At 41.2% G+C, this 12,907-nt stretch overlaps 1 protein-coding gene across 2 annotated transcripts in view; it reads left to right on the forward strand.

The window, feature by feature from the left end:
* The window catches only part of LOC149440619 (mannan-binding lectin serine protease 2-like), a 77,324-nt gene that overhangs the window by 54,561 nt on the left and 9,856 nt on the right, over window positions 1-12,907 (forward strand). For both annotated transcript variants that reach the window (XM_089658413.1, XM_089658412.1), the window contains exons 7-9: window positions 4,132-4,250; window positions 8,697-8,775; window positions 11,283-11,414. In XM_089658413.1, coding sequence (XP_089514539.1) covers window positions 4,132-4,250; window positions 8,697-8,775; window positions 11,283-11,414 — 330 coding nt within the window. The remainder of the gene's footprint in view (window positions 1-4,131; window positions 4,251-8,696; window positions 8,776-11,282; window positions 11,415-12,907) is intronic.

The raw sequence follows: 12,907 nt of genomic DNA on the forward strand, positions 1-12,907 counted from the left end.
AAAATCTGTGGACGGAGCTGAAAGTTCGAGTTGCCAAATGTCAGTCACCAAACCTTAATGACTTGGAGAGGATCTGCCAAGAGGAGTGGGCCAAAATCCCTCCTGAGATGTGTGCAAACCTGGGGGCCAACTACAGGAAACGTCTGACCTCTGTGATTGCCAACAAGGAATTTGCCACCAAGTACTAAGTCATGTTTTGTGAAGGGGATCAAATACTTATTTTCCTCATGAACATGCAGATCAGTCATCATTTGTTAGACATGCATTTCTTTTGAATTTTTTGTTGCTATTCTGTTTCTTAGTGTTACAATACACCGAACATTCAATTTTTAGACTGACCATTTCTTTGAGAGTGGGCAAACATTCAAAATCATCAGGGGATCAAATACCTATTTCCTTCACTGTACCTCTTTTTATTCCACTCTGGTCCGGGTAGAGTATGTGATCCCACAGCTCCAGCTCTCCTGTGTCAGTGAGCGAGGGGGAGAGATGGGAGCACTGACAACGGCTGGGCCATGAGAGCCTAAGGGTGATGTCATGAATTTACAGTCATTGTCAAACGCCCCCTTACCCCTGGTTCAAATATGTGCGACTGTGCGGGCCGCGATTTGTACAGACATGAGAGGTCATTCATTTGAATGAACTCCTGTGCCCCAAGACACGTAGGGAAGAAGTCCCTGCACTACTTGGGAAATCACAGCCTGCACGGCAACCTAGGACCCCAGTACGGTTGTGATTTCTAGTGTGGGAGGCGTCCCGTTAGAATTAATGGCATCCTCCCGCGGGTCCCAAATTCCTTTCTGGGGGTGGAGCGGCTGCAGGTATTTGTGTGGGTCCCACAGCGGCACTAGCCACAGGGATGTGAACCAAGCCTTAGACTAGGTTCACACCTATGCAGTTTGATCTGTTTCTGCAGTTTTTTGTTTTTGCTAGGCAGATTAAAACCCAAAACACATCAAAACACATCACAAACGTGGCAAAAATGCACTAAAAGCTTTTCTGCAGCGTCTCCATTACATAGTTACATAGTCTGGCTGAAAAAAGACAAAAGTCCATCCAGTTCAACCATAACCAAAAAAAAAAGTTATAATCCTACACCCACAGTTGATCCAGAGGAAGGCAAAAACCCAGCAAAGCATGATCCAATTTGCTCCTGCAGGGAAAAAATTCCTTCCTGATCCCCTGAGAGGTAATCGGATATTCCCTGGATCAACTTTACCTATAAATGTTAGTATCCAGTTATATTCTGTGTATAAATACATACATGGAGATCATATCCCCCCTTATGTATTATACATGGAGATCATATCCCCCTTATGTATTATACATGGAGATCATATCCCCCCTTATGTATTATACATGGAGATCATATCCCCCCTTATGTATTATACATGGAGATCATATCCCCCTTATGTATTATACATGGTGATCATATCCCCCCTTATGTATTATACATGATGATCATATCCCCCCTTATGTATTATACATGGAGACCATATCCCCCCTTATGTATTATACATGGAGATCATATCCCCCCTTATGTATTATACATGGAGATCATATCCCCCCTTATGTATTATACATGGTGATCATATCCCCCCTTATGTATTATACATGGAGATCATATCCCCCCTTATGTATTATACATGGTGATCATATCCCCCCTTATGTATTATACATGGAGATCATATCCCCCCTTATGTATTATACATGGTGATCATATCCCCCCTTATGTATTATACATGGTGATCATATCCCCCTTATGTATTATACATGGAGATCATATCCCCCCTTATGTATTATACATGGAGATCATATCCCCCCTTATGTATTATACATGGAGATCATATCCCCCTTATGTATTATACATGGAGATCATATCCCCCCTTATGTATTATACATGGTGATCATATCCCCCCTTATGTATTATACATGATGATCATATCCCCCCTTATGTATTATACATGGAGACCATATCCCCCCTTATGTATTATACATGGAGATCATATCCCCCCTTATGTATTATACATGGAGATCATATCTCCCCTTATGTATTATACATGGAGATCATATCTCCCCTTATGTATTATACATGGAGATCATATCCCCCTTATGTATTATACATGGAGATCATATCCCCCCTTATGTATTATACATGGAGATCATATCCCCCCTTATGTATTATACATGGAGATCATATCCCCCTTATGTATTATACATGGAGATCATATCCCCCCCTTATGTATTATACATGGAGATCATATCCTCCCTTATATATTATACATGGAGATCATATCCCCCTTATGTATTATACATGGTGATCATATCCCCCCTTATGTATTATACATGGAGATCATATCCCCCCTTATGTATTATACATGGAGATCATATCCCCCCTTATGTATAATACATGGAGATCATATCCCCCCTTATGTATAATACATGGAGATCATATCTCCCCTTATGTATTATACATGGAGATCATATCCCCCCTTATGTATTATACATGGAGATCATATCCCCCCTTATGTATTATATATGGTGATCATATCCCCCCTTATGTATTATACATGGAGATCATATCCCCCCTTATGTATTATACATGGTGATCACATCCCCCCTTATGAATTATACATGGTGATCATATCCCCCTTATGTATTATACATGGAGATCATATCCCCCCTTATGTATTATACATGGTGATCATATCCCCCCCTTATGTATTATACATGGAGATCATATCCCCCCTTATGTATTATACATGGAGATCATATCCCCCTTTATGTATTATACATGGAGATCATATCCCCCTTATGTATTATACATGGAGATCATATCCCCCTTATGTATTATACATGGTGATCATATCCCCCCTTATGTATTATACATGGAGATCATATCTCCCTTTATGTATTATACATGGAGATCATATCCCCCCTTATGTATTATACATGGAGATCATATCCCCCCTTATGTATTATACATGGAGATCATATCCCCCCCCTTATGTATTATACATGGTGATCATATCCCCTCTTATGTATTATACATGGAGATCATATCCCCCCTTATGTATTATACATGGAGATCATATCCCCCTTATGTATTATACATGTTGATCATATCCCCCCTTATGTATTATACATGGAGATCATATCCCCCTTATGTATTATACATGGAGATCATATCCCCCCTTATGTATTATACATGGAGATCATATCCCCCTTATGTATTATACATGGAGATCATATCCCCCCTTATGTATTATACATGGTGATCATATCCCCCTTATGTATTATACATGGAGATCATATCCCCCCTTATGTATTATACATGGCGATCATATCCCCCCTTATGTATTATACATGGTGATCATATCCCCCTTATGTATTATACATGGAGATCATATCCCCCTTATGTATTATACATGGAGATCATATCCCCCCTTATGTATTATACATGGAGATCATATCCCCCTTATGTATTATACATGGAGATCATATCCCCCCTTATGTATTAAGGCCAGATAAAATCAAGCAAAGGGCCTCATTTGGCCCCTGGGCAGCAGTTTGGAGACCACCGGCATAAAGTATGTCTAAGAAAAGGTGAGTACATGGAAAGCTGCTATTATTTTTTGATTTATTGAGGTGAAACTTTGTAGAATTATTGAAATCAATTACAAAGCGGTGAAAAGTGAGAACAGAAGCTGCGCACTACTACACCCAGCTCCATGATTTATGAGGGTTGCCGGCTACTGTTAACACACCGGCTATGTTATGTTTTCCTTGGGTTGGGTAAAGAGAGTTTTCACAGGCCCCATGTAATCCGTGTCATTCACTTCACTGGCCGGCTACTCTTCCTGGCAGCTCTCCAGCCCATTGGGTTGTAATTAATGATAGGTATCTGACTCCTTTCTCTGTTAGAAATGATCCAAGGCCAGGAGCAGGCAGAGGGTTGTTCTAATCCAATCATTACATTTGTGTGAAGATATTCTTGTTTCTTTGAATGAGAATGTTAATTCATCTATTCACTCCTAAAGCAATGGACAGATCTGCTCGCCACATTGTAGCCGGTTAAATCAAGGCCAGGAAATCATTTTTTTTCCCTTCTCCACTCTTGTCCATGATTAGCCCTTCCATGTCCCGATCCTGTGCCGCCATCCAGAGGACATTTTACGCCTGTAAAGAAAACGTACGTTGTGAAGGATCGCTTGACACTTACCTGTGAAAAAGGATACACAATCATAGAGGTAGGTACCTTTAGTGGTCCCATAAGCCAGTTTCTGCCCTGTCTAGTAAAGTAAAAATGGCAGTTGCTCAGATCAATTATAACTAGCAAAAGGTGAACATGGGCAGGACAGAACAATACCAAAAAAAAGACATATTCACAGGAATTTTTTCATCACAAAAAAAAAAAAAATCTAAAATGTCTTAACGGGTAACTTCACTTTCATAGGAAAAAAAAAATAATAATGTCATATTGTAATTGAATGTTATTAAAAGGTACCTTTCCTTTTAATAACCACTTACCCTCCTGAGGATTTACCCCCCTTCCTGACCAGGCCATTTTTTGAGTTACGGTGCTGCGCTGCACCCAAACAAAATTTACGTCCTTTTTTTCCCCACAATTGAACTTTCTTTTGGTGGTATTTGATCGTCTGTGCGTTTTTTTATTTTATTAAAAAAAAAAAGACTGACAATTTTGAGAAAAAACAATAATATTAATTCATTAATATTAATAAAAATATCAAAAAAGACATATTAACCACTTTCCCTCCTGAGGATAAAAAAAATAGCAAATAAAAAAAAATAATAGTGTATACAATTGCAACTCAAGACAACTCAAGTTTTGCATAATGTGATTATGGTAAAATCAATAAATATATTAAAAAAAAGACATATTAACCACTTGCCCTTCTGAGGATTTACCCCCCTTCCTGACCAGGCCATTTTTTTGCTTTACGGTGCTGCGTTACTTTAACTGACAATTGCGCGGTCACGCAATGCTGCACCCAAATGAAATTTATGTCCTTTTTATTAAAAATTACCTTTCTTTTTAATAACCCCTTGCCCTCCTGAGGATTCCCCCCCCCCCTTCCTAAACAGGCCATTTTTTTGTGATACAACGCTGCGTTACTTTAACTGACAATTGCGTGGTCATGCAACGCTGCACCCAAATGAAATTTACGTTCTTTTTATAAAAAAATACCTTTCCTTTTAATAACCACTTGCCCTCCTGAGGATTTACCCCCTTTCCTGACAGGCCATTTTTTGCGTTATGATGCTGCATTACTTTAACACTTGCGCGGTCAAGCAACGCTGCACCCAAATGAAATTTACGTCTTTTTTTATTTATATACACAGTATATAAATATATATATATATATATATTGAATCTATCTATCTATTTATCTATCTGTCACGTACCTGATGGGAGACTGAATTGACGAGGTCGGCCTCACTTGTGTCACTAGCCCTGACCCCGCTGAAGTTGGAACAGAGGGAGTCTAGGGACCAGGGGGACAAGAGCGCCAGTAGTTGTTGTTTGCAGCTCTTGCAGATGATGACCTCGAAAGGCTGATGATCCTCTGATTTGGGCACCGTAGTAATAGGCAGAGCAGGTTTTGTAGATTGCCAGGTGTGCAGCAGAGCAAGGCAGGTAGTGAGTGAGGATAAAAGACAGGAGCAATGTCATGGAATAGTCAGGGTCATCAACAGTCAGGCAGCACGGTACAGAATCAGAAGAAAAAGCCAAGGTCAGGAGCAGAGCCGGAGTCAGGAACCAGTATCAGGAGAACAATTGAAGTCGGGTCAGGAACAAGCCAGGTCGGTAACGGAGGAATCACACAGGAACAAGCAGGACACGGGGGGGAGCTGAAGACCAGTCAGCACTGAACATGAGCAGAGGCACTCCTTAAATAGGCCGTCTGGCGTCAATCTTTGCCGTGCATGTGCACGTGCGCGTACGCGCATTCCTGCGTGCATGCGCACAACTGGCAATTCTTCTGCGAGAATTTCTATGCGCATGCGCATTTCCGATCGCGATTATTCTTGCCAGAAATCCCTTACACTATATAAATATTTTAAATCAATCTATCAAAATATATTGAATCTCTCTCTCTATATATTGAATAAGGCCAAAATTGTAGAATTTCAAATATATTTTTCTTCCATGTGGGCTGCCTCTGTTATTTTGACACTTTTTTATCTCTTCGTTGCTGTGAGACTGCCCCTCTTTGTCGGTTTTATTGATAGTGCCAAGTCTCCTCTGTGCTACGTATAAAAATTGTGCAGAAAATATCTGTCTTTACGGTTTTCTTTTATAAAGCCAATTTTCAAATCCCTGTACACCACATAAAGGGAGATGTTCAACAAATTAGATTTGGCTGCTGCACACCTATGAATTTTGGGTAAAATATAGAGATCCCTAGTGCCTGGTAAAGAGTTAAATATAGCAGACCGCTGGTTGACCTGTTCAAAATGGCATTCTATACAACATTAACGACCATCAGCCATAGAGACAAGGCAGCAGTGCGGTTACTTATGCATTAGTAAATGACCACCTAGCCCTGTAAGCAGAGAAGACATTTTGGTGAATTCTTGTAGTACAGGGGAATGCATTTTGCTGCAGAGAAGACATTGATGCCCAACTCCCCACACCCTGTTAGAGTCCATAAAAAAAAGGTGCAATAAGGAGTTGGTGCATGAAAGTCTGGCAAGCTATGTGTGCGCTTCAAGAGTGGAAGAACATCACTGGAAGACGATGAGAGATCAGGAAGGCCATCAACGAGGTCATCCCCTGAAAATGTCAAAACAATAGGGCAATTTGAGCATGATGATCATCGGAGAACAATCCACAACATGCCATTGTCAATGTGTCATACGGAATAGTCCATGCAATCCTCATGTGTGATTTGAACATGTGCCATGTTGCTGTCAAGTTCATCCCCAGGCTGCTGACCCAGGAGCAGTAGGAACACCACCTTGAAGTTTGCCAAGAACTCCGACAGTGTGCCATGGGTGACCTGTCCTTCATATCAAGGATCATTACTGGTGACAAAACTTGGGTGTACGAGTTTCACACAGAATTTTACGTTGGCTCTTTGTTCTAACTTGCTGTCCACGATGAAATAGCAGACATGGTACCGCACGTGGCCAGAATAGCACCAGCTGCACAGCTCCCAATGTACACAGGACAATGTTTATTGGCACGCTGGTTTATGAAGGTTGGTGCTCCCTGTGACTGTGCCTGCAGCTTTGTACTGCTCTCCATTGGTGTGTTACAAAATTTGTCTCAAAACTTTTTGATATCACCTCGTATACTCACCTAGGTGGATGCAGCATTGATTAAGCAAGGCACACAGGGCATCTAGGTTTCAATAACCTCTGATCACAAGAAAATGGATAAAGCATGCATTAGGGTTCATGTACACTGAAGCTGATAAACTGACATTTAGGAGCTTTTCTGCGTTTTTTTCAGGAGCCCCTGAACTCTCCCTAATGTTTTCCTATGTGTCCATATATACTGTACATTGTCTTTTTCAGGCAGTTGAGTTTATAGTCGTTTTTTGAACGCGCCAAACTTGCATTCAGGATTAGATTTTATCAGCGTTTCAAACGCCAAACGCTTGTAAATGCGTGTAAACTTTTTTTAACTGTTCCATATCCAGATGCTGTCCAGAGCCTTTTTTTCATCCTCAGAAACGCATGCAAAGCATTTTCCATGTATTCAAATAGACCCGGTACACCAGTGCAGTCAGTTCCAGGTTTTGCGTGAAGGAAACAATGGTAGAACGTGCCGCATTATGCTCATGATGGGATCCATAGTGAATACAACCAGAAAAGACAGTTCATCTCAACACATACTGCTCTCTCTGCTTCTGCTCTCTCTATTTCTCTCAAAATGTCTGAAATAGTTAATTTTTTACTGTTTTTCAGTGCATTCTGAGCTTTTTGGAAGGTCTACTGAGGTTATCTTAAAAAAACGCTTCTAAACGCAAACGAGCATAAACGCGGTATGCAAATGTGGCTAAACAGACGTTTTTTAACCTACGTTTTCCAGCAGTCAGTTTCCATCGTTCAGAAGAGTTTTCCGAACGTCCCGTGTACATGAACCCTTACAGGCACACTAAAAAGCTAATTGACATCTCTACAATGTCACAGTTTGAATCTAGCCCAATACTGGCATGTCATGTGCTTGTTTAGTGCTGAACCTGGAGCCTAGGTTTTTACAGACCCGCTACGAGCTACTCTACAGTGTCCTTCACAAAAGTTACCATTGGGCTTGTATCTTCATGGCCTCGGAGCTGAATACGTATGCTGATACCAATATGTATGTTCATCAACACAAAAAAGGGGCACCCCTTCAAAGCACCAATTACTGGGGCTAACAGGTACCAAACTCTTCCAAGCCACTAGTGCACAAGAAGTGGTCCCAGAATGGAGCCAAACTTTATGTACAACTTACCTGGCACCAGGGGAAGGTCTGTGAATAGATAAAGTAGGACTGAACCCTGTCGTGCTCCACTTAACACAGCTAAGGTGAATAATAACAACATTACATTCTTGGTGATAAAGGATATTCCTTTCAAATGATTTGACTTGTATCTAGTCTTTACATAGAATAACCCCACTATTTGCAACCTTTAAAACAATCTATAGCTCCAAAAGACTGATTATATGACTTTTCCTTTTAGAATGAAAGAAACATACCCTCATTCACTGCACTGTGTCAAAGTGATGGACAATGGGATAAGCAAATACCAACATGTGAACGTGAGTTCAGTTTACTTTTTACATTTCTAAATTTATTGCATAACAGAGCTTCTCAAAAATATGCATGACTAGTGTAGAAGAGATGTGTTGTCAAATACTAACACCCCCAAAAACATACTTACCCAACTTCAGAAAAACCCCCCATTTCCCAACACTCCCTCCACCAATAAAAGGAGACCACACTTTGTTGGAGTAAAATGGCCTTCACGGCCTTTTATTAACAATTCAACTTAAATATACAGAAAACATTGCTTAAAACAGAAACCTCCATAAACTTACGGAATGAGTTGTTGGTCTACGCAGGCGCCCCAAACAATATTGATCTCCCCCTGTGGAAACTTCACCTTAATGTTCCTACTAGGCCTCCAGCCGCTACGCACCGACTCGGAGACAAGGACACACCTTCCGCAGGTAGACCTCCACCTTCCAGTTAAACCTCGGTTAACTGGAATTTACCCGGGCACACCATACCACAGATGGGTCCCAACCATTCACTTATCATCACAAACCATTAACAACCTACCGAGACCAACAATGCCACCAAACTAAACAAGCCAAAGCAGAACAAACACTCCAGGGAAGGGCGGGCAGGAACTTCTCTCTTCAGCTGCTAACCAGCACTGGCTCGTCCGACCCCCCAGCACTCCCCCAAGATTCAGGATGATCCCACCCAAACCTACTAACACCAATCAGGTAACCTTATTATCTTTTTTAACCCTTCCCCTTTAACTTAACCCTTTCCTGTCTTTTCTCCCTCTTCACCTAGTCATGTCTGCCCTGCGCTATTCTTCTCTTTATTTCTTTCGCTACGGGCACCCCTTGATAGATGACTACTTACACCAGCACATCGTTTCAATGCATACTCTTTTGTTACCCTTTAGCTCCAAGGCTTACATTACAGCTACTTTCAACAATAAAACTCTTCCAATCAGATAACTGCAATGCATGCATGTATTTATTTACAAGCTGTTGATCCAAACACAGCCAATATCCAAAGGTCTTTTGACATCATGAATCCTTCCATCTTCTTCTGTTGGTGGGCAGTCTGTTCTTCTGCAATGGAACACATGTAATGATGTATGAGCCCCATTAAGCGTTATAATATTCTGAGCTCAGTCCACCATGATGACGCCCAGGGGGTCTGTCAATAATACCCAGACTCACAGAAAGTGGGTTGGATGACGTTTCCTATCATTCATCCTGAAAGACTGGCAACATCTAGTGGGGGAAAGGAATTATTATGGGAGACGGCGCCAAAAAAAAGAGTATTTTAGTTTAGGCTGCTTTTCTTTTTTTACTTTACTCTTCTACTCACTGTTACTTTTGTTCTTAGAGTTCTGATTTAGAATTACAATTACGCTTTTTTTAATATTTTACTTTTTGTTATACATTACTTCAGAAGGCACAAAGGAACCAGGGGCGGACTGACCATTTGGAAACTCGGGCACTGCCCGAGGGTCCCGGGTCAGTAGGAGGTCACCCCATGATATGCCCCTGGTACCTTTTTCATAGGCTTTTTTGAGTTTGGGCAAGGACACAGGGCCCCATAATCCCCTATTGCCTGGGGGCCCCATGAGTTGTCAGTCCGCCCCTGAAAGGAACACAGCACCTCAAAGTGTTTGTTCTGTGTCTCCAAGCTAAGCATTGATAGTGTAATCTCTGTAACTTACAGTTGTGATAAGATAGCGATAACTTCAACCTCTGTTGGATACCACAGTCAGTGACTCAATGAGAATGACATCTTGTAGATCTTGTGTGAAGTTTATTCCATAAACTGAGAGAATCTTACAACAGTGAAATTCCATGGGTCGAAAGAACATACTGTGTCTTGCTCTATGCCATGAGGCTGCTGCAATGCATCTCTGGGAAGGGCTATCTATGCAACATTAGCTAAACTAAAGGAAAGGGAGGACCATCTGCTGGCGGACCTAGGCTATCTCCTTCTGGTACAGTCACCCAAAACATCTGGCATAAGATGTTTTACCTCTTCACCACTTGAGCCTGTTTTTAATCTCTAAGATGTGAGTTACTACTTTTTATTAAATACTACTACAGTACACACCTAGAGGTGCTGTGTTTCTTTTGTTCCTTTTACCACAGAGTACGCTTTGCTCCACCACAGCTTACCCTCAGTGCCTACTGGACCATCCCTGCCCATTGGAACTTCATACCACCTACATAGATTACCGCACCATGCGCTCGTCATTCTCCTTTCATTACTTCGGAAGGCACCTATTTTTCTTTCTCAGCTAGGGTAACTACCTGAAATTTGACGTTATATAGAGTTGGGTACAAGCCAAGCCAGTTGAATGTTGGGATTGTGGCTTCTTTGTGATGGGTCAGATTAAAAGGCAGGAGCATCGGTGGAACCGCAAACTCTTGAAGAAGCATTGATACCCTCCTTGGAATGTTTATCCTTTACTTTAAAAATGTTGTTTAGTGTTTGTATGTTTCAACTCTGTAGTTCACTTTTTGGCTGATAATTTGTTTTTTTGTGTTTCTAATAGTTGTTAACTGTGGACCCCCAGAGGTTCTAGAGAGTGGGAATTACTCCTTTGTGACCCATAAAGATGAGACCACGTACAATGCCATAATCCAGTACAACTGCATAGCTTTCTACATGATGAAAGATGACTCTGGTGAGACCTAAATTTGTAATTATAGTTCTGTTTATGCAGACAGTTGTTGCTCTGATACTATCTCATTTCTACAGCTACACTATCCTATGATGATCACGTTAAAGTGATATTAAAGTCTTGGTTTACAGAAAAAATTACAAACATGTTATACTTACCTGCTCTGTGTAATGGTTTTGCACAGAGCAGCCCGTATCCTCCTCTTCTCGGGTCTCCTGGCCCCTCCCTCCTGTCGAGTAACCCCACACCAAGCTGCTAGCTATTGGGACACTCAAGTTGCTCTGCACACCGGGGGACCACACATCTGGAAAAATGGGAGCAGGTAAAACTGTGTAGAGTGCTCATCAAATCACTAATTTACTATTTTCCCATGGTACTAGAAGACAGCATGACCGAATATTGTTCCAATGGCATTAGTCTGAGAAATGTTCACAAAGAAAGACTTATAATTACTTCTAAAAACATCAGATTTTTATATGTAGGTCTGAAAAATCCCCAAACCTATTAAATATGTTTGTTTAATGTAACACGCTCCCCTTCCTCTCACAACAGAGGGTGGGGTAAAGGAAGATTTAATAAATGACTAAATTTTTAAATCCTCCAGCTGTAGCAAACGTAATCTGGGATCATAGGCAAAGGCAAGAGGGAAGGATCACAGAAAGGGGGGTTTAAAGGGCCACTGGCCACCAATGTCAGGAGATTGTTTTGGGTATTTAACTGCTTCTCAACTGCCCTATAGCAGAACTACTTCTATAGATTCCCCACCGGCACCCAGCGATCGCCGAGGAACACTGACAGGGGAGAGGTCTGTATGTAAACAATACAGATCTCTCCCCTGTCAGCACCAGCATGCTTTGCATTGCAGAGCAATACAAACCAGCATGCTTAAATGGTAAAACACACACAGGCCACATAGTAAAACAGCACACAGTTAACTCTTTGATCGCATCAGATGTTGCTTTTTATTAGCACTGATCACTGTATTAGTGTTACTGGGGATGTCAGTGACCAGGGTCGGACTGACCATTTGGAAACTCGGGCACTGCCCGAGGGCCCAGGGTCAGTAGGGGGCCCCATAAAATGCCCCTGGTACCTTTTTCATAGGCTTTTTTGAATTTGGGCAAGGACACAGGGGCCCCATGATCCCCTATTTCCCGGGGGCCCCATGAGTTGTCAGTCCGCCCCTGTCAGTGACAGTTAGTCAATACACTTCCCCAGTGTCAGAATGCCGCTAAAAGTTGCTGATCGCGCCATTACTAGTATATAAAACAAAATCCCGTATCTATACCGCCATTTGTAGATGCTATAACTTTCACGTAAACCGATTAATTTACACGTATTGGGATTTTTTTTTAGCAAAGACGTAGCAGAACACATTTTGGCTTAAATTTATGATGAAATTTGACTTTTTACTGGATATGTTTTATAGTAAAAAGTCAAAAATATTGTTTTTTTTCTCAAAATTGTAGGTATTTTTTTGTTTATAGCACAAATAA

Source organism: Staurois parvus, unplaced genomic scaffold (assembly GCF_062004578.1).
Source record: "Staurois parvus isolate SC_StPar_1 unplaced genomic scaffold, SC_StPar_1.0 ptg001066l, whole genome shotgun sequence".
Lineage (NCBI taxonomy): Eukaryota > Metazoa > Chordata > Amphibia > Anura > Ranidae > Staurois > Staurois parvus.